General features: G+C 50.1%; 1 protein-coding gene across 6 annotated transcripts in view; it reads right to left on the reverse strand.

Moving 5' to 3' along the window:
* RNF220 (ring finger protein 220) overlaps positions 1-18490 on the reverse strand; it is a 329969-nt gene that overhangs the window by 90180 nt on the left and 221299 nt on the right. For all 6 annotated transcript variants that reach the window (XM_043552506.1, XM_043552504.1, XM_043552502.1 and 3 more), the window contains one exon: positions 7274-7319. In XM_043552506.1, the coding sequence (XP_043408441.1) occupies positions 7274-7319 (46 nt within the window). The remainder of the gene's footprint in view (positions 1-7273; positions 7320-18490) is intronic.

The following is an 18490-nucleotide window of genomic DNA, read 5'->3' on the forward strand; positions in this document are numbered from 1 at the left end:
GCGTGTGTATACGTGCCTCGGTTGGCATGCATGTGACTCTTGGCCCTGAGCGAGGGCGGGAGGGGTGTATGTATGGGAGAGAGCGGGAGCTGGTTCCTGTCAGGATGCAGCCCTCGCACCAAGGAAATGGACTGAAATTGCCAGCACACACTAACCGTCGCCTCCCCCTCCCTTAACTACCTTCTCCCTGTGCCGCAGACGGGTCAGGTGTCAGCACAGGGAGAGGCGAGCGGATGCCGTTGACATTCTGTTTCCTTTCAAGGCCAGCCATTTGAGACTATTAAGAGCTGGACTCTGGCTTTCTGATAGCCCCAGAAAAACACAGGGAGTCTATTTTTCTTAAACAATCTATCAGAGCTGCTGTCAGCAGAACAAATACCCTAGCCCTTCTTTTTCTATATCTCGATGGCCTTTTTCTTATTTTGGCACAAAGTGTTTCCTGCTTGATGCGTTCAGCCTTAACTCTGCCGTCTAAATAGGTACTTATCACTTAACATGGAGGTGATAGCTTGACATGTTTGCTGTCTCCTGCCCTCCCCGCCGTGGCAGGGAAGCAGTGGAAGTGTTGCTAATAGCTGTTATCACTTGGGAACTGTAACCCGAAAGCAACGACTGATACCGGGCCTCCACTCCACTTCCTCCCCCCGCCCCCACTCTGCAGGCTGCTTTGGATGCTGGTGCTGGAGAATCTTGGACACAAAGATGCGAATAGTCCGAGAAGTAGGGTGACCGTACGCCCATCCTGGCCGGGACAGTCCTGTTTCTAAGCTCTGTCCCGGCCGTCCCGCCTTCTTTTTACAAAAAGGGGCGTTTGTCCCGTTTGCTCTTCCCAGCTGATTAGCTGGCAAGAGAAAACAAACAAATGCCCAATTTACCAAAAGAGTCGGGTGCGGGCATGGAGGAACGTGGCAGGGGCAGCAATGCGAGGTGCCGGGCAGTGGGGCTCAGGGACAGCCCCAGCTGCAGCCCCAGCTGGCGTGGATCTCCAGGGGGTCAGCCCCAGCGGCAGGAAGTGTGGAGGTTGGGCGGGGGGGGGGTTCAGCCCCAGCCCCAGCCGTGGGCAGCACAGGGCTTGAGTGCTCGGCCCCAGCCCCATCCACAGGCATGTGTGTGGCTCTGGTGAGCCCCAGCCACGCCATTTCTACTTTAGGAAATATGGTCACAATATCTAGAATCTTTCTTACAGGCCGGATCCTGCTGCCAGGAAAGCCAAGGGGAAAAACTCCTACTGGCTTCAGCCGAGGGGCAAGGCTGGTGTCTTGGCTGTGCGGAGGCGCTGGGAGTGAAATGTGCAACGCAGTGACGGTACAGGAGCCACCACCCCTGAGCCAGGGCGTAGTCATGACATACAGATTTCGCTTGGAAGCGTTCTTCATACACCAGTGCCGCAGCTGGGGAAGACGTGGCCCAGCTCTGCTAAATGACTTCCCCCAGTGAGTCAGTGACATGGCAGAGTTCAGACTAAGAACACAGGAGTCCTGACCCCAGTCACGTGTTCCTACCACTAGACCGTGCTCCAGAGGAGATCTTTGGCTGTGCTTGCCATTCCATTTAGAGGGAGGCAGCTGGGAAGGGTTTAAAACAGAGATTTTTGTCAAGGTTTAAGGCTTCACATCTTGCCTGCCTTCAAAGCTCTTTTTCCTTGGAGGGCTTTAGCGGTCAGATTTCCCAATAGGTGCAGTAACTCTTTTTCAATCTGCTGTAGAAGGCTGTAAAAAAACGGGGGGCGGGGGGGAAATCAAAGAAATCTGGCATTGTAGATGAGTTCCCAGCGCAGCCAGGGGTCTCTGTGCTGGACCCTCACTGAAGCTGGGCACAGACCTAAACAAATCAGCCACAAACATTCTTTGGAATAAGAAATGGAAGTTGCTTCTAGTCCTTCTTCTTTGCCGTCAGGTTGCAATGACAGCCAGTTTACAGGTGGAACATTCATGTAAAGAGTAACTTTAAAGTGAATATTAGAAAATGCTGCCAGGAAATAAATTGCGAACTCACAGAACAGATCAGCCCAGCTTAGCCCAGTCTCCTTCAGTGGTCAGGACCAGCTGCTCCAGAGGAAGGTGCAAGAAAATCCTAGGGAGCAACTATGGAATGATGAGCCTATAGGGAATGTTTCTTCCTAGCCCCCATCATTTAGACATTTGTTAATACCCTGAATCCAGAAAGGTTAGATAATTTCTATTTACCTGTCCCTGCTGATGGTCTCATTATCCATATAAATATCTAATCCCTTTTTGAATCCTATTAAAAGCTCTTGACCTACATGATATCCTGTCGCAGTGAGTTCCATAGGTGAAATATGCATTGTGTAAAAAGCAGTTCTTTCATCGGGACTCACATCAGCAACCTGGTCCACAGAGTTACGCTCATCCAAACAAGGAACAGCAGTAATACCGTGTGACTTATGTTCCCAATAAAAACTAACAAACACAGACTTGAGTTTTGGATATCAGATACTCAGAGCGAACTGCCCACGGACAATCCCTTCCCCAGGAAGGAACTAGTCACAGAGAGGATTCAGTGGAGAATTACAAATGGGGGAAAAGGTCAAAAATCAGGAATACAAATCCAGAGAATCGTAACCTATTTGCAGGCAATTTGTGATCAAAAGGAGCAACTAGTCGATTATTGGCTGAAAACCAGCCCATCCACAGCTCACATGCATGTGGACTTCGGGGGCTCAGTATCTCCTTTCTCGTTGCCCAAGGCAGCACTTTGAAAAGGGGGCAGTACCGAATCCGGGGGGCACAGGTGAGGAAGAGCTAATGGGGCACACATGCGGGCGGACCCAGAGTATATTTTGCCTGTTATTAGCCCAATTACCATTTCTATTAGGGTAGTGCTAGGAAGCTCCATCGGTGCCCCATTGGGATGGGTGCTAAGCAACCAAGCTGCACAGAAGCTAGTCCCCATAGGGACTATGAAGGGCCTTCCTCCTCCTGCTCCTTCTCTGTGTCACCTTCCCCCCCCGCCCCCGGCTCACTCCTCCCTCGTGAAGGATGCTGCGCTCCTCATGGTCAGGAGGGTCAGCTGCTTCCTCTGAGGCCGGCAGTGTTGCCCCAGGACTGGTGGGAGGAAAGGGCCACCAGTCGCCTCCAGCAAAGGGATGGGGCTAAGAGCACAAATTCCTAGGCCTGTGGACCCGGAGCAGCACCATGAAACGTTCTGGCCTCTAACCCGGGGCCAGTGAGAACCACCTCCCTCCCTTCCTCTGGGTCCAATGGGTCCGTTCCCCCACCGCTGCAATATCCCCTCTTCAAAGGCGTTTCCTCCAGCCAAACTCTCCTCCCTTTTCTCGGGACAACTCACCCAGAAAAACTGCCCCTCGGGAGGAGAAACCTGGTAAGAACCTATGACCGTGTGCTGCTGTGTCACCAGGGAGTGAGGGTGTGGGGCGCTGGGGGACACCTCAAAGCCCCCTGCTCCTGAGGAAGATCTGTCCTCAGATGCAGAGCAGATGAGGGGCGGAGGGGGCTTCATATCTGCCTGCAGAGGAGACTTACAAGGCAGCCCAGCATCAGCAAGTCCTTTTCCTGGCCCAGACAGACTCAGCAGGTGGCTCCATCTGAGAGCGCTGAGAGCTCTGGGAACAAGACATCAAGGGACATCACGGGCAGGGTGGGCTTGAGGGAGAGCAGCAGAACCAAGGCCAGCAGGGGCCGAAACGGCATCGATTCAGGACCAGGAACAGCGCCTGGGAGCAGAAAGGAGGAGACCAGGACAGCGAAGAGCTCCTATAGGCTTGGAGCCTGTAGGCATGTGTCAGGGAAGATCCGCTCTGAAACAGAAACAGCTGTTTGGGGCTCTGCTGAAGGAGCCGCCACTGCCAGAGGCTAAGCAGCAGCAGCTGCTACTGTCAAGCCCCCCCACCCCCCCAGCCCTCACCTGCTGGTCTAGTCTGAGCAGCAGCCACAGGCTTGGTAGAAAACTGCCCCCCAGTCGCTTGTCCAGGCGGTTACCTACAGGGCAGCGCTCGCTGATAGACCAGCCTGGTCTCTCATAGAAGGAAAATAGGGAATCTGAGCTGCGAAGAACAATCTGGTTCTCAACACCGCCCTTTGCTGCAGCTGAATGGTGGGGAGGGAGAGTGAATTTGCTGCCTGCAGCCCTGCTCTCGGAGCCCTAGCCCGGCCGTCACTGTCTCTGCCAGCTCCAATAATAGAAGAATCCGATATAATAATCTTGGATTCATCACATACCATGTTGAGTGATTGGATTTTCTTTGACATGTTGCCATGAAAATTGACCCAGTGCGGTGAGTGACAGCTCTTAAGGGGCAGGGAGCCAGTGAATGAAAACACGTGTTTACATCAGGGATTTTATTTCCAGGCGACGTCTTTGCCGGGGGAGTGGGGCAATTCTGGGGGAGTGCAGGGTGAGAAGGAAGCACACAGAAGAGTTCTGAATAAACAACAGACTCTTGGAGAAGGTCTGGAGTTAAAACAACCCACCCCCGCCAGTCATGACAGGTCAGTCCCTGCCCCACCTGCCTCAGGACAGGAGAGAATCGACTCTGGTTTTTGACGGTCTACTCAGAGATCCCACAGCACTTTCCGAAGCTGCAGGTCTGATGCCAATCACTGTGTAAGTAACGCACATCCAGCCCATGTCCACCAATAGCTCATACGGCCTTGGGTGAGACCCTCTTTTATGGAGAAAGTGACCGGCAGCCAGGACACCGGGGTTATATTTCCTACACATTATCAAATGTGCACAGCAGAGGGGACCCTGGTTTACCATCTCATTGCAAGCCTGGCCCCTCCATTGCTGTAACAGCCCCCTGGCCAGGCCCCAGCACAGCGTAGGAGCCCACGGCAGGACAGACATCCAAGATTTCTGGCCGAGGGGGAAGATTGTTGCTATCCCTCATCTCTGTGTTACTGGATCATCACACGCCTGAGAGTGGACACTTGGAAAAGGCCTGGCACTGCCCCCCCGGGCTGTGATCCTGTTACGTCGCACAGTGCTCTCACAGCTTGGACCTGGCCCGCTGACCTTATTCCCTGCAACACAGGTGTGTCAGACTGCGCTTCTGCGGCTTGCACGTCGTGGTCTGACAGGGTGCACCGGGCCAGGAAAGCAATAACTCAGCCAGCCACAAAGAGACGGAGCAGCTTCATCCCCGAACCGCCTCCTGCTCCACTCCAGCACCATTACAAAGGGGCCTTTAATACCAAGCTAACATGAAGCCGAGAGCGCTGTGCCTTTCCACCCCACACAAGCCTTGTCTCCCAGCAAAAGCCACCTAGAAATAATGAATCCTCCAGGGCCAAGGAGCTTTCAGGCTTTCTGAGAGAGGAATGAAAGATTTCCGGATTTCACCCTCTCTCCCCCCACTCCCAAGGCTTCTTGAAGTTAATGTTCTTAGGCCTGGACGTGAGGGGCAAAGGGAAAAGATCCATGTGGTGACAGGAGGCGACTGATCTCTTTTACATAGAATGACTCTCCAGTCCCAGTTTAATCCCCTCTCTCAAGGCAAATGGGATTCTTTGTCAACAGAAACTTCAAAAGCCCAGCCCTGCCGAGAGATGGACCCTTCTTCTTTATCTGGTGTCTGTCACTGACTCGGTGTATTTACCTCCAAACAGCTAATCTGTCTCTCTAGCCCTCCCTCTCCACCTTGGACTCTGCAGTGGGGACAGCCGAGTTATCAGCATTCAGACTTGACGACCTGTGAGAGGGGACCTGCAACGCACAGGTCCTTTTATTTCACCTGCTCCTTTGTGATGTCAAAAGACAGCCTCAAAGATTCTTGGTTTTCAAACACACCTTGGGGATTTTTCAATGCTTGTTTTTCACATCAGAAATATCAGGCCCTGACTTAGCTGAGAGATGCTGCGACAGCCATGTCTCACTCTCAACACGCAAGTTGGGAACTCCTGAGTTCTAGTCCTGGCTGTGTCACTGACTTACTTTTGACCTCCCTGTCCATCAATTGCCCCACGTGTAAAATGCGGGCTGTGACACAGGCCTGTGAGATTCAGTAACTTCTACAGGAGGAATGCGTTTTGAAGATGCGAAGTGCTATCAAGCTACTAAGTAGTATTATGATCTCTTTTCCTGGAGGTCTTGGGAAATTGTTGGAGGATCTGGAAGGTAACATCCCCGCTGGAAGTGGGACTGCAGCTCTCCCACCCCCATCTCATGTGGGTGTGTGATGGGTAAACTGAATTGGCAGAGAAGAGAAACGACTCCTTAATGTCACAGTGCTGGTTAATGACAAAGTCGGGCCCAGGAGCTCTGACACCCTGTTCAATGTGATTGTCTTCCCCGATTACACAGAAACAAGTGTATTTAAATGTTGAACAGTGCACAGGGCACGGCTAAAACCCAACAAAGACCTTTTCAGCTCTGGGTTCCAATCTTGCTGAATTGTCCAACTGCACAACGGAGCCTCTGCTGCCTAGTGGATTGAGCTTGGCAGCCTGGCAGTCGGATCTGCCCCTGCCCCTCCCCTTAATCTCTGTGACCTTGGGCAAGTCACTAGACTTCCCTTTGCCTCTGCTTCCTAATCTATTAAAGGGGGAAGAGCACTGCTCAGTGGCTCCTGCAGATTTCCTGGAGATGTAGCTATCTGTCTAGGGACTTGTTGGGCCCTCTTCACTGGAGCAATAATAGTAACAGAGATGCTGCTGCGGCGTTTCGTGGGTGATAGACGCGGCTCTCAGAACTCTGTGCTGGGCCGGGGGGGGGGGCAGGTCACTGCCAAGGGAGGGAAGGAGGAAGGAGTCTATAGTATCTTGGCACCATTTCAACATGGAGCAGTGGCTCTTCTTCCTGGTCTGTTTCATTTCCCCAGGATGTTCTGACTCCCAGCTTTACAGCCACTACCTCCAGCGCATGGCTCTGTGTTTTGAGCTCCGGGAGCACAACCATGCTGTCATGAGACAGAACGTGGGGTCCTGGTGACCTGCCCGCTCTTCGGCTGCATGGTCCCACAGGTGCAAAGAGGAGTGGCCCAGCTTGTGCTGGGAACCAGCCGCTCTGGAGCAGCTGGCAATCTCCGGGCAGCTGGCCAAGTAGGAGCAGCTGCTCCCCTGCTCCCCCGGTCAGACTGGTGCTTGAAAATGAGCCCAGAAACGAAACAGCATTTCACCTCTGGGGGAGCGTCACAACAGACGACCCCACTCAAGAGACACCCAGTATCCCGGGGACTGGCGTGCGAACCTCACCACGTGGGATGGGGAGTGACGTGTGTATGTGAGGGGGGAGCAGGTGTAAATCAGGTCACTTTCAGGGAGCTTGACAACAGATGTCGCTTTTCCTCACTTACCTTGGGGGTGCCAGGTGCCATGGAATCCTTCAGTATGGAGTTCTTACTGCCAAGAGAGAAAAGAAGAGAGTGAGCGTCCTGGCCACCGCATGACAGCAAGGGACAGGGGTAGGGAGTGGGGTTGTGCAGGGGAAATAAAGGAGGTTAAATACCAGGGGACAGGGATCCTGGTTCTGATCCGAGATGGGGCAGTTTAACCAAACGCTCCCAAACTGGAAGGGTTTGGATCAAATGGGGCCTAGAGTGGAGCCAGTCCTGGCTTCACAAAACTCAAATCCAGCTGATGAGATTTTGCAAAGTGAAATCCATTCCTTCCCCCTGCTGCTGCTGCTGCCCACCTCTCCCTGTGACCGCTGCCACCCCGCCGAGGGGCCCGATCCTGCGAGGTGCCCATTGCCTTCTGAAAGGAACTGAGGGTGCTCAGCGCTGCGGGGGAGTGGGCTCGAGGGAGAGCAGACCAAGAGAAAGCGAGCGAGATTAACCCCTAAAAAGGAGATGAAGAAAACTCTCCCTCTTCCAACCAGTGCCGAGGAGGCGGCAATTCTGCCACTGGCTGGAGTCGTTTGTTAATTCCGCTTGTTTCCCATTTAGCGGCTCCCTCTCAGCGGGGAACGAGATCGCTGTCAGGGCCCTCCTCCCCGCCTGCCCCTCCCTGGTGTGAGCTGCCGCAGATTTAATAATGCCTTCCCCCCTCCAGACAGGTTAAACTTGAAACAATTACATATCAAAGCCGACATGGTGGGGAGGCCCGCACTGTAATTTTTTGGTTATTAAAGTAATCTCTCTCATGTAAATTCTCCCGCTAACACGCTGCAAACAGCATTAGGAAATAAATTATTTCCCCATGATTCGATTTGTCAATGCAAAGCACCTGCAGCAGGCAAAAGGATCTTGAAATATGTTGCCAACCCGATGCCTGCACTTGTAAGTACATTGTGGCGGGGCGGCTGGCTCCCACCTCTCCATAGCCCCGGGGAGATGATGGATGGATGGATGGGTGGGTGGAGGGGGGAGGTTAGCGGGTGGAGGCGGAGGTTGGGGCGGGGGAATGGAATTGTGTTTAATAACAAAATTTGTATGCAAGCCTGCATTCCAGGCTAAGGATGAGTGATCGGCAGCCAGAAAGTATTAAAAAGCCTCGCTAAACAGCTGCTGACAATAGAACAAGACATATCAAATCAGATCTACTTCAGAAACATTAATATACACGCGCATACAGACACACGCGCGCGCATACGCAGGCCCGCACACACACTCTCCTTTCTTCCCAATCACAGCAATATGGGAGACATCAATACGTTTTTATGAGACTTTCAGAAGATCAACATGGTACTAGATGTGACAAAAAAGCAATGTGGCTGTCATGTTCGCTTTGTCGGGGACACTTTAGCCCCAGATGCTGCGCTGCAGTGGCAGTGGGGAGAAATTGAATTTGGCCGGCTTTAATCTGCCTTGATTTGGCAGATGGCTGGGTGTTATGAAATGAGAAGGGATGGAGGAAGGTGTTTTCTCCTCAGGCTACAAACCTCCGCAACCCCACCACACCCGCCCGTACCCCTCTGTGGGCCTCAGAAGGGGTGAGATAAGGAATTATCTGTCATGATCGGGTCACCAAACTGCAAGAGATCAAGGCTTTGCTGCCTCTCCATTTCCCATCCCCAATGCGCAGAAGTTAACGAGGCACTTTTCAAACATGATTCTTAGCCAAACAGCTGCAGTTACTTGGACTCTTTGATGGACGTGAACATGGATGAGCATCTCAGTCATTGTCTCCCTCCCATCTATCCCTCTCCAGGATTCTGGATTGTGGCAGCTCTGGTCATGGGGATGCTTTGCCTTCCAGAACCACTTTCACAGCACAGCCCTGACCGTGCCAGCTCTGACTGCAGCGGCACCAGGCAGCTGAACAGGGGGACATGTTGGAAGCTGTTTCTCGCCGTTCTCTCATGCAGAGATTTCAGCAGCAGAGGGTCTGGACCATCCAGCTCCACTGGGACATATTCTACCCACACCCTGGGCAGAACAGATGCAGTTTTGCTGCACAGGGTGACAGGTAGGGGGAGCCCACACAAGGGTTCTGCAACCCATGCACGTCCTGGAGCACAGCTCTGTGGGTCGTCAAAGGGTTGGTTTAGGGGGAAGGCTGGCGCTGACAGATTTGCAACCACACGGTAGCTACTGCAGGCACCGCTGTCACTCCACAATCTGGTGTGTGTGTGGGGGTCCCTTCCCAATCAGACCCAGCAGATTTCCCCTTGGCACAAGCCAGTTACTGGGGATGAAGCTCAGAACATTGCTTACCGAGGCATACTTTGCCTCCAGCAAAAACATGGTGTGTGTATTCCCTACCGCAGGCACACTCTGTGTGTACTGGGGGAAATAGGGAAGGGGTGTGTGTAGGGGACAGAGGCAGGACAGTGTGGGGTACAGTCTGTGCTGTAACCATCCTGCCTATGGGGTAGGCAGGGGACATCAATCTCCAGGGCTGTGAATATGGCACCTTGGAGCAACGCAGGATTCACAGAGGAGTTGTGAAGTTGATTTCACCTTTTTTTCTCTGTTCATTGATTCCTTTTGCTTTGCATTCTCTAATGTGTAGGAGACGGTCCTGTGAGTCCACCTGTGTGAGTCAGAGAAGGAAAGGGGTGGGGAGTGGAGGGGAGGGATAAAAGAAAAGTGGCAGCACCCCAGCCGTGAGCCTCTCCAGCACAGTCCTGTCCACCTACGTACCCCAAGCCCACTAGTCCTCCTAGGAACACCTGTTTCCGCTCTACTGGTAGCCAGATCCATTCAGCGCACAGGGGATGTATGTGACCTTCTGGTACCAGCAAAGGAAAAGAGAGCTGTTATAAACTACGGCTATCAGAGAAGGTTTGGAATTTGGCTCTGATGCCGGGGGGAGGCATAGCTCAGTGGTTTGAGCATTGGCCTGCTAAACCCAGGGTTGTGAGTTCAATCCCTGAGGGGGCCATTTTGGGGGATCTGGGGCAAAAATTGGAGATTGGCCCTGCTTTGAGCAGGGGGTTGGACTAGATGACCTTCTGAGGTCCCTTCCAACCCTGATATTCTATGATTGAGGGCAAATTCCAATCCAGTGCAAGCAGATACAATTGCACTGGTTTTAGTGGAGTCACACCCATTCACCACAGCTCTGAATCTGGCCCTACATATTATGCAATCGGCTTGATTCCTGCTTTTCAGTGTTATCTTTTTATTTAAATCATTCTGCCAGGTGTGAACAACTTCTTCCCCTTTTAGGCAAAATATTATATTTAAAAAAAACAAGTTTCATTCCCTCTGTTGTTAATGGTGCTTGAAATGATTCAACTTAAAAGCAACACTGAGAATCTCATTTATTTTTCACCAATGATACCCTTGTTTGGCTCTTTCAAAGCCTTCCACCTTTCACAAGGAAAGAAGATTAGTTAGTTTCACACTTTTTCTAGCCAGTTTCATTTGCTGGTTCCCCTGCTCCAAGGCTGCAGCTTTGAGTTGCAAACACTACTGAATGGGGGTGCGGAAGAAGGAATAAATCTTTGTTTTAAACAGTTGTTTCTGTAACCGCTGGCTCAGTGTGTTGCATGTGCCCCTCTCGTAGACAGTCCACAAAGGATAACAGCCTACGGCTGATAATTGCTCAGCCCTCGACACAGTTGACCCAGAAGCCACTGAAGTCACTGGACAGTCTTTCATGGACTTCACCGGGCTTTGGCTCAAACCCATGCAAGCTGCAAATCCAACATTCAAACCCTAAAGATAACTGGGGGCTTGTTATCTTTATTTTTGCTGGATTGTTATTTTTGCTGGATTTGGCTTTAAATTTCATGGAAAGGTTTCTATTATTCTTAGTTTTTGTAATTTTTCAAAGTGAAACCCTTCGTTTTGGGCCACATTTAGTCCTGTTGCATTACTCCTTTTAATATTAAAAATTAAAAAGAAAAAATAAAGGGAGGGAGCGAGAGAGAGATTTGGAATGGACATAAACTCTCATGCTTCAGGGCGTAAGCCAATCTCCAACCCTTGGGGTTTAGGAAAAAACTTTTTCTGGAACAGATTGTTGCAAATGTGCCTGCTGTGGGGTTTCTTGTACTCTCTCCTGAAGCACCCTGTGCTGGCCTCTGTTGGAGGCCGCCTACCAGAGCAGATGGACCTTGGGTTTGATTTAGTTTGGCAGTTCCTTTGCTCCTCTAAATAATAATCTACCATAAAGGCTTTGCAGCACTCTGTGCTGCCGTCCTCCTTTGCGGGAGGCTGGGCGCTTCCAGGCAGTGAACTGTTAAGAGAAGCTGGCAATGGACTGAGAATCGAAAGGCCATCAGCAAAGAGAAACCTTCCATTCCATAAACACCGCAGACAAATTAAAAATGGTAAAAGGGAAATCAAGACCTTTAAAGTTCAAACACTTTTCGGTGCCTTTTAAAGTTTTTCGCTCTAGGCTCTTGTGGAGAGCACAATCTTTGGAGACCTCGGAATTCTCTTTAATCACTAAGCAAGTCTGCAGTGGTCTGAAATGATTACACATTTACATAGTAATAACCCCGACACTCCCCACATTATTTCATGGCTAGCTTATTTCCACTCGGCGAGTGATCCATGTGTTTTAAATTATAACCTGTACATAGGAAATTAGTTACTAAGTACGATATTCACAGGCTCCTCTGACACTTCTAATTAAGGTGATTTACACAGAATTATCCTTTGAAATAAAAAAATGGTGTTTTGCTAGCTAATAAAATATAATTACTACCCGTTTTTATAAGTTACAGTTAGTTTTAATCTATTTGGGGAATTGTTTATCTAGTTCATTACAACAAAACAACTTATTTCTCTTTTACACACAAAAATTATGAAGGAGGAGAGAAAGGGCATATGGGGGCGGGGACACCCCACTGCTGCCCAGGGATTCAGGGGAGACCCTAATTTTTCATTTTGATCAGATAAATGGATGCTTCTATGTTAATCCATTTTTAGGGGATATGCACCTGTACACACAGCGTGGTACAGAGACAGTGTGTGTGTGTGTTTGTGTGTGTGTATGTACGTGTTGGGTTACGATGGTCTCAGACTCCAGGATGGAAAGTCACTGACTCAGATGGCTGTTATCCCTGGAGCTAAGACCCCATCAGGGTGACTATGCCCTGAGATCACTGTGAAGGCATTCAGCTGCATCACCCATATTAGTGTTAATGGGAGTCAGGTGGCCGGATACCCACGTGCTGCCAGGAACCCATATCAGCTCTCTGGAGATTTCTACCCCCTCCATTTATTACTTCACACCAGCTGTTAAGAGGCGCATTCCCTTTCAGCAAAAGTTAAAGAAACAGGCGATAAGGCATGGATGGGCAGGAGCCTTTTCAAACCAGGCTCTGACTTCCTGAGAAAAATCCACAGTTAATATTAAACAATGCCCTGAAGTCCCCAGGGCTGCTGCTCTATTACCCAGAAGACCATGGGGCTACGTGCAGCCCCGGCACCACGTTCTAAACTGCCCAGAAGTCCAAGGGGTGGTTATCCACATCCAACACTGCATTCCCTGCAGTGAGTCCCAGGGGCGTCGGTCCAGAGCCAGCGCCACATTCGCCGTCACGTATAGTAACCTTTGCAATTTTTCCTTCCAAGGAACACTCTGCCTACAAAAAACAGGGCATGTCATCTCAGGGAGCTGCTGTCCTCCAGCTGCCAACAGACAATGCGACACCTCCTGATTCCCCAAGATGACAATTCTAGTGCAATGGAAATGAAGAAGATGCAGCTCTAGGAATCTGGCAGGATGAAAACGTGTATGCTGATGTGGCATGTGTTTCTGACAAAGCATCTCTGGGGCACATTGTGGTGACCCAAGTGCAGGGGAAAGCTATGGCCAGGCTGCCTGCAATAGCAGGAGATTGGATTCCATGACCCAGAGGGCCCCTTTGAGTCCCATGACCTATGTTCCTATGATTCCAGCCCATGGAAGATGAGCATGGGGACAGTGGGCATAGGACAAAATTGTTCACACCTGGATCCCTAAAATTAGACATACCTATAGTTAGGCACCTAGATAAATGTGGCATCATTTTCAAAAGTGCTGATCCCCTCAAGCTTCCATGGACTTCAAGATGGTCAGGGATGCAGCCCCATGCTCTGGGTTTCCCTAGCCATTGACTGCCAGAAGCTGGAACTGGATGACAAGGGATGGATCACTGGGTGATTCCCTGTTCTGTTCTTTCCCTCTGAAGCATCTGACACTGGCCACTCTTGGAAAACAGGATACTGGGCTAGATGGACCATTGGTCTGACCCAGTGTGGCCGGATACTATCAATGTTTATTTTTAAACATTTTTTAATGTTTATTTATTTAAATTTTCATAGTTGCAGGAAACGATATGGGAGGAGGTCAGACAATTATTAAATGATAGTAGATGTTGAGATTCGAAAAGTTAGAGCTTTATAGCCATTAAAGCACAAATTGTCAATACCATATGGCAAAATATACAAAGTAAACAACTTTCAATCAAACTGTAATAAGTTCTCAAGCAGCATTTGTCTTACTTTGCCTAGCTGTAAATTTCTATTATTATCAATGGAAATATTTTTAGTCAGTTTGTGTGTATGGTGAAACCAACATTTCCTGACATTTACCCATAAAAATTCCAAGCCTTCCAATAACTGACAAAATAGAGAGAGATCTGCTTTTGCTCACTTTTTTCAGCCTAAGTCCCTTTTTCTGGTGCAACTTGTCACGTTAGCAGGTACCATGTTTCCAGACAGAAGGGGGTGGGGGGAAGAGGGTCAAGTTCACAGTGTCCCTTTGAGAGACCCAAGTTTGAGCATTGTGGGCAGCTTTCCTTGGGAAGCAGCGTGGAAGTGCCAAGCTGCAGGGCTCCACCCGTAGCTGACTCAGAGAGCACCACTTAAGGACCTTTATGGAGAGAACTGTTTGCTCAGCACTTTGGCTTCAGCTCGGGAGGATGGACTGGCAGTTTGGTTATGGGCCTTAAAAACAGATATGGGTTGATAATTAAATCGAATCAACGGGCTTAAGAAGGTTGGGGGCTTGTGGCTAAGATACTAGGCTAGGACTTGGGGTGGGGGGTTCAATTCTCATCTTTCTGTGTGAGCTTGGGCAAATCATCTAATCTCTGTCTCCCTCAGTCCTCCATCTGTAAAATGGGGACAATGTTCCTTTCTCTGTCTATTTAGAGTGTCAGTTCTTTGGGACAGGGATGTCTCTCATTATACAGTGCCTAGCACAATGGAACCCTGATCTTGGTTGGCTTCTAGTGTAATACAAAGTGTTCTGCTCTAACCACTAGCCCATGCTGCCATCTAAAAACCTTTAAATGCTTCGCAAACATCAATTGACCCTCAGTAAAGTGTATTCAAGTGAGATCATGAAGTACACCCAAAAAGCAGGTTAAACATAGATGGTCGTGAAGAACGCTAGTCATGGCAAGGTTTGAGATCATTAGTGCTTAGTACAATGGGTCTGGAGCCCTGGGGCACTACCACTGTGCAAATAATTATAAATAATCACTTTGATGGAAGAAGTTCCTTGCGCTTGGGCAGTTAAGATTGTTTGTGTTTATCTCTTAATATAAAACTTCAATGAGAAGGTATTTAAGGAGATGAGTGAGGATGCGGCTGACAACTGCTGATTGCCACATACCTGTTATTCTTCTCCTATGAAACCATTCCGTAAAATAATTCTCATCAGGGCTTTGGCTGGAAAGAGACCCTGCCAGCTCGCATTTGGCTCCCAAATTAGATTTTGTAAAAATAAACTTTAACTATAAATGTGAACTATTTCCTTTAAAAAAAGTTCCAATGCAAACAATTGATTTTTAAAGCAAATGAACAGTCCCCGGCAGCAGGATTTGCAACACAAACACCTCAGCCCTGGGGCAGAAGCACCCAAATATGAAATTTGTCAGAACCCAAAACAAAATGGGCCACTCAGTTTGCATTGCCCAAGGTGGGAGAAATGCAAAGTGAACTGAATTTTTTTAATGTCAGTTTAAATACATGGAGGTGTCATTTAAAACCTAAATAGAGAAATTAGGGTTTTTTAAAAACTTCATAGGGCCAGATCTTCAGCTGGGGTCAGTTGTCATAGCTCCAAAAGACTTTAAAGGAGCTACAGTACATCAGCTGAGTGACTGGCCCATGACTGTCAACATCACCCGCTCCAAACTCCAGTGAAAAGCTTGCCTAACACCTGATATGCGGGGCCAGATTCCCAAAGGCTCAGTGCCCACAGTCAGGTCTGGAAAGTCCGAAGTCCTCACCACTCAGCAGTGACCACTGTGCCCCTTATGGCTAGATTTTCACACGCACTCAGCCCCGGCGTGTGCCCCTGGCTTGCGTCACGCTTGAAAACCTGGCCTGTGGGGACTGAAATCCTTCTCCCTGCTCCCCAAAATAAATGACACCCTGGCAGGATTATGGCATCATCCGGACTGCATGAAACCCTGCCCACGAGTCACCTGACCCCACTCAAATCCCGCCGTCTCTCCGTAACCTCACACCCGCGGCCCTGGGACTGCGACACCCACCAAGAACTTGCAAGCCAAGTGTTCATGGCTGCCTGTGTGCATCGGCTGGTCAGCCCAGCGTAAAAGGTAACCTGTGTTGTCTCCCTAGCTCTGGGTGTCTCGCGAGCTCAGTTAAACAGGGCAGCGGCTCTGCATGGAACCTCCTCCCTGAACGCGCCCTGGTTTTAATAGGGGCTGAACGGTGGAGTGGAGCTTTGGGACAGGGGTTCTCTCCACTACAGGGCTTTATTTTCCTCTCAGTCCTAGCTTTGTGTTTGTCACACATGCTGCTTAAAACCTAGGCAAAAAAGGAGGCTACAGAAAAAAACCCCATAAAGGGAAGATAAAAGTCGGAGGGAAAAGTAGGATGTGAGATTGATCTTGGGGGCTCTTTGTTACTGCTGGGGTAAGGAGTGGATAATTCTCCCCAGTTGGTGGTACTAATGCAGAAAAAGGCTCCAATATCAGCTATACACTGCTTAGGGGGACAAACGGATCCAAGATTTATTCCCCGGCTCTGTTTTTTCTAGGTGTTCCTTCCATTTCCCCCTCTCACACACAGAACCAGACTATCTGAATGCATGATAGGATCGTCTATCTAGCACGTACATGGTCCCCTGTCACCAGCGTATCGGAGCCCCCCACCCCATTAATGGCTTTATCTTGTGAGGTAGGGAAGTACTAGCCCCATTTTGCAGGTGCAGAACCAAGGCACTGAAACATTAAGGGACTTGCCCAGGGTCACACAGGGAAACTGTGGCAGAGCCAGGCATCAATCCCAGTTCTCTGAAGGCCCAGACCAGGGCCTGAACAACAAGACCATCCCAAGAATTTGGGAGACTTACTTTAGGCACCAAAAGTTTTGAACACTGTGGCTAATTTAACGAGGAAATGGATTTCAGGAGAGAGCCACTACCGCAAAAATTCCCCACTGACCCCCAACAAGGTGTTTGCAGGTCAGTGGGAGCAGCTTCATCCTTAGCAAGAGTAAAGCTGGGAGCCAGCCTGCCTCCCCTGGGGTCCTGGAGTTTGTCAGGGGCAGAGAGGAATTGGGCGTCTTTCTCTGGGCCAGAGAGCTGCATTTCTCATCCTCCTCTCTGCACTGGAGAAAACGTGGATCAAGTGTCCAGACCCGTTACGGCTGCCACCCTCTGACAGCGTGGGGACGTCTCTCTTCTCTTTCTCTCGTTCCAGGGTTAATCGGCTGCGGCGAGGGGCAGGGGCACAAATCAGAGGGGGATGGAGGAGGATAAATCCACAGCATCAGCAGCACCACAAACAGCCTCCTCTCCTGCCCTGAGCCTTTCCCCGGGGTGGCAGAAAACAAGCCCGGGGCGCAATGTGGGCGTCTGTCTCGCTGGCCCGGGGGGGCGAGGGCAGTGATGTCAGTCTGGGCAGCGGCTCTCAGCTTCCGAGGGCTCAGACCCTGGGAAGACGCACGCCCGTGCTCAGCTGTAAGTACACAAGCCGCCCCGCGGGGCTCAACGGGATCACTCCCATGCATAAGTCTTTGCAGGATTGGGGCCCTTGGTGCAGCCGGCCAGCACAAAAGCCCACACATCATCCTTGCTTTTCCTGCTCTCCAGAAACATGGGCCCCAGATCTCCCTGCACCCTGGTCTGGCATCACTGAGAAGTTCTCACTTCCTGGCTGGCCCCTAGTTCACACACTGTGGGTCTAGATTAAATCCAGTCTGAACCAAGCTGTTAAGGAAAAGGCTGGCTAACGCAAATGGCAGGTTCCCCAGGCAACTGGAGATCTAGACATGGGCCTGAGCCAAAGTCCCGAATCCAGACACCTTTGAATTCTGGAGGCTGAAATCCAGAGCTGAATCTGGATTTTGCAGCTGGAGACTTTCTTTCTCTCTGATGAATCACAGCAAGAGCTGGGATTGGCAAAGGCCAGATCAGTCAACCTCAACCCCCCCATTCTGATCCAGCAGGAGCAAGTCTCTGAAGTTCAGCCCCATCAGAGCGAGAGCTGACGTGGGGATACTGCTGGCGAGGGGCTCTTGGAGCCAGCTTGTGGCTGCTGCTGTGACAACGGGCCCAGACAAATAAACCCAACCTGTGAGCGCAACTGCAGAAAGGACATAAAAGTTCACAGGACGTCACAGTGACTTCTCATAACAAACTGCCATAAATACAACGGGAAGGGTAACCACCTCTCCGTACACAGTGCTATAAAATCCCTCCTGGCCAGAGGCAACATCCTGTTACCTGGAAAGGGTTAAGAAGCTCAGCTAACCTGGCTGGCACCTGACCCAAAGGACCAATGAGGGGACAAGATACTTTCAAATCTTGGGGGGGAAGGAAGGCTTTTGTTTGTGCTCTTTGTTTACGGGATTGTTCTCTCTTGGGACTGAGAGAGGCCAGACAGAATCCATCTTCTCCAACCCATCCCAATCCAAGTCTCCAATACTGCAACCAGTCTAGGTAAGCCAGGCAAGGCGGGTTAGTTTATCTCTTGTTTTATGTGAATTTTCCCTGTGTTAAGAGGGAGGTTTATTCCTATTTTCTGAAACTTTAAGGTTTTGCCCAGAGGGGGATCCTCTGTGTTTTGAATCTGAACACCCCATAAAGTATTTTCCATCCTGATTTTACAGAGGTGATTTTTACCTTTCTTTTTTTCTAATGAAATCTTTCTTTTAAGAACCTGACTGATTTTCCCATTGTTCCAAGATCCAGGGGTTTGGGTCTTTGAT

Source organism: Chelonia mydas, chromosome 8 (genome assembly GCF_015237465.2).
Source record: "Chelonia mydas isolate rCheMyd1 chromosome 8, rCheMyd1.pri.v2, whole genome shotgun sequence".
NCBI lineage: Eukaryota > Metazoa > Chordata > Testudines > Cheloniidae > Chelonia > Chelonia mydas.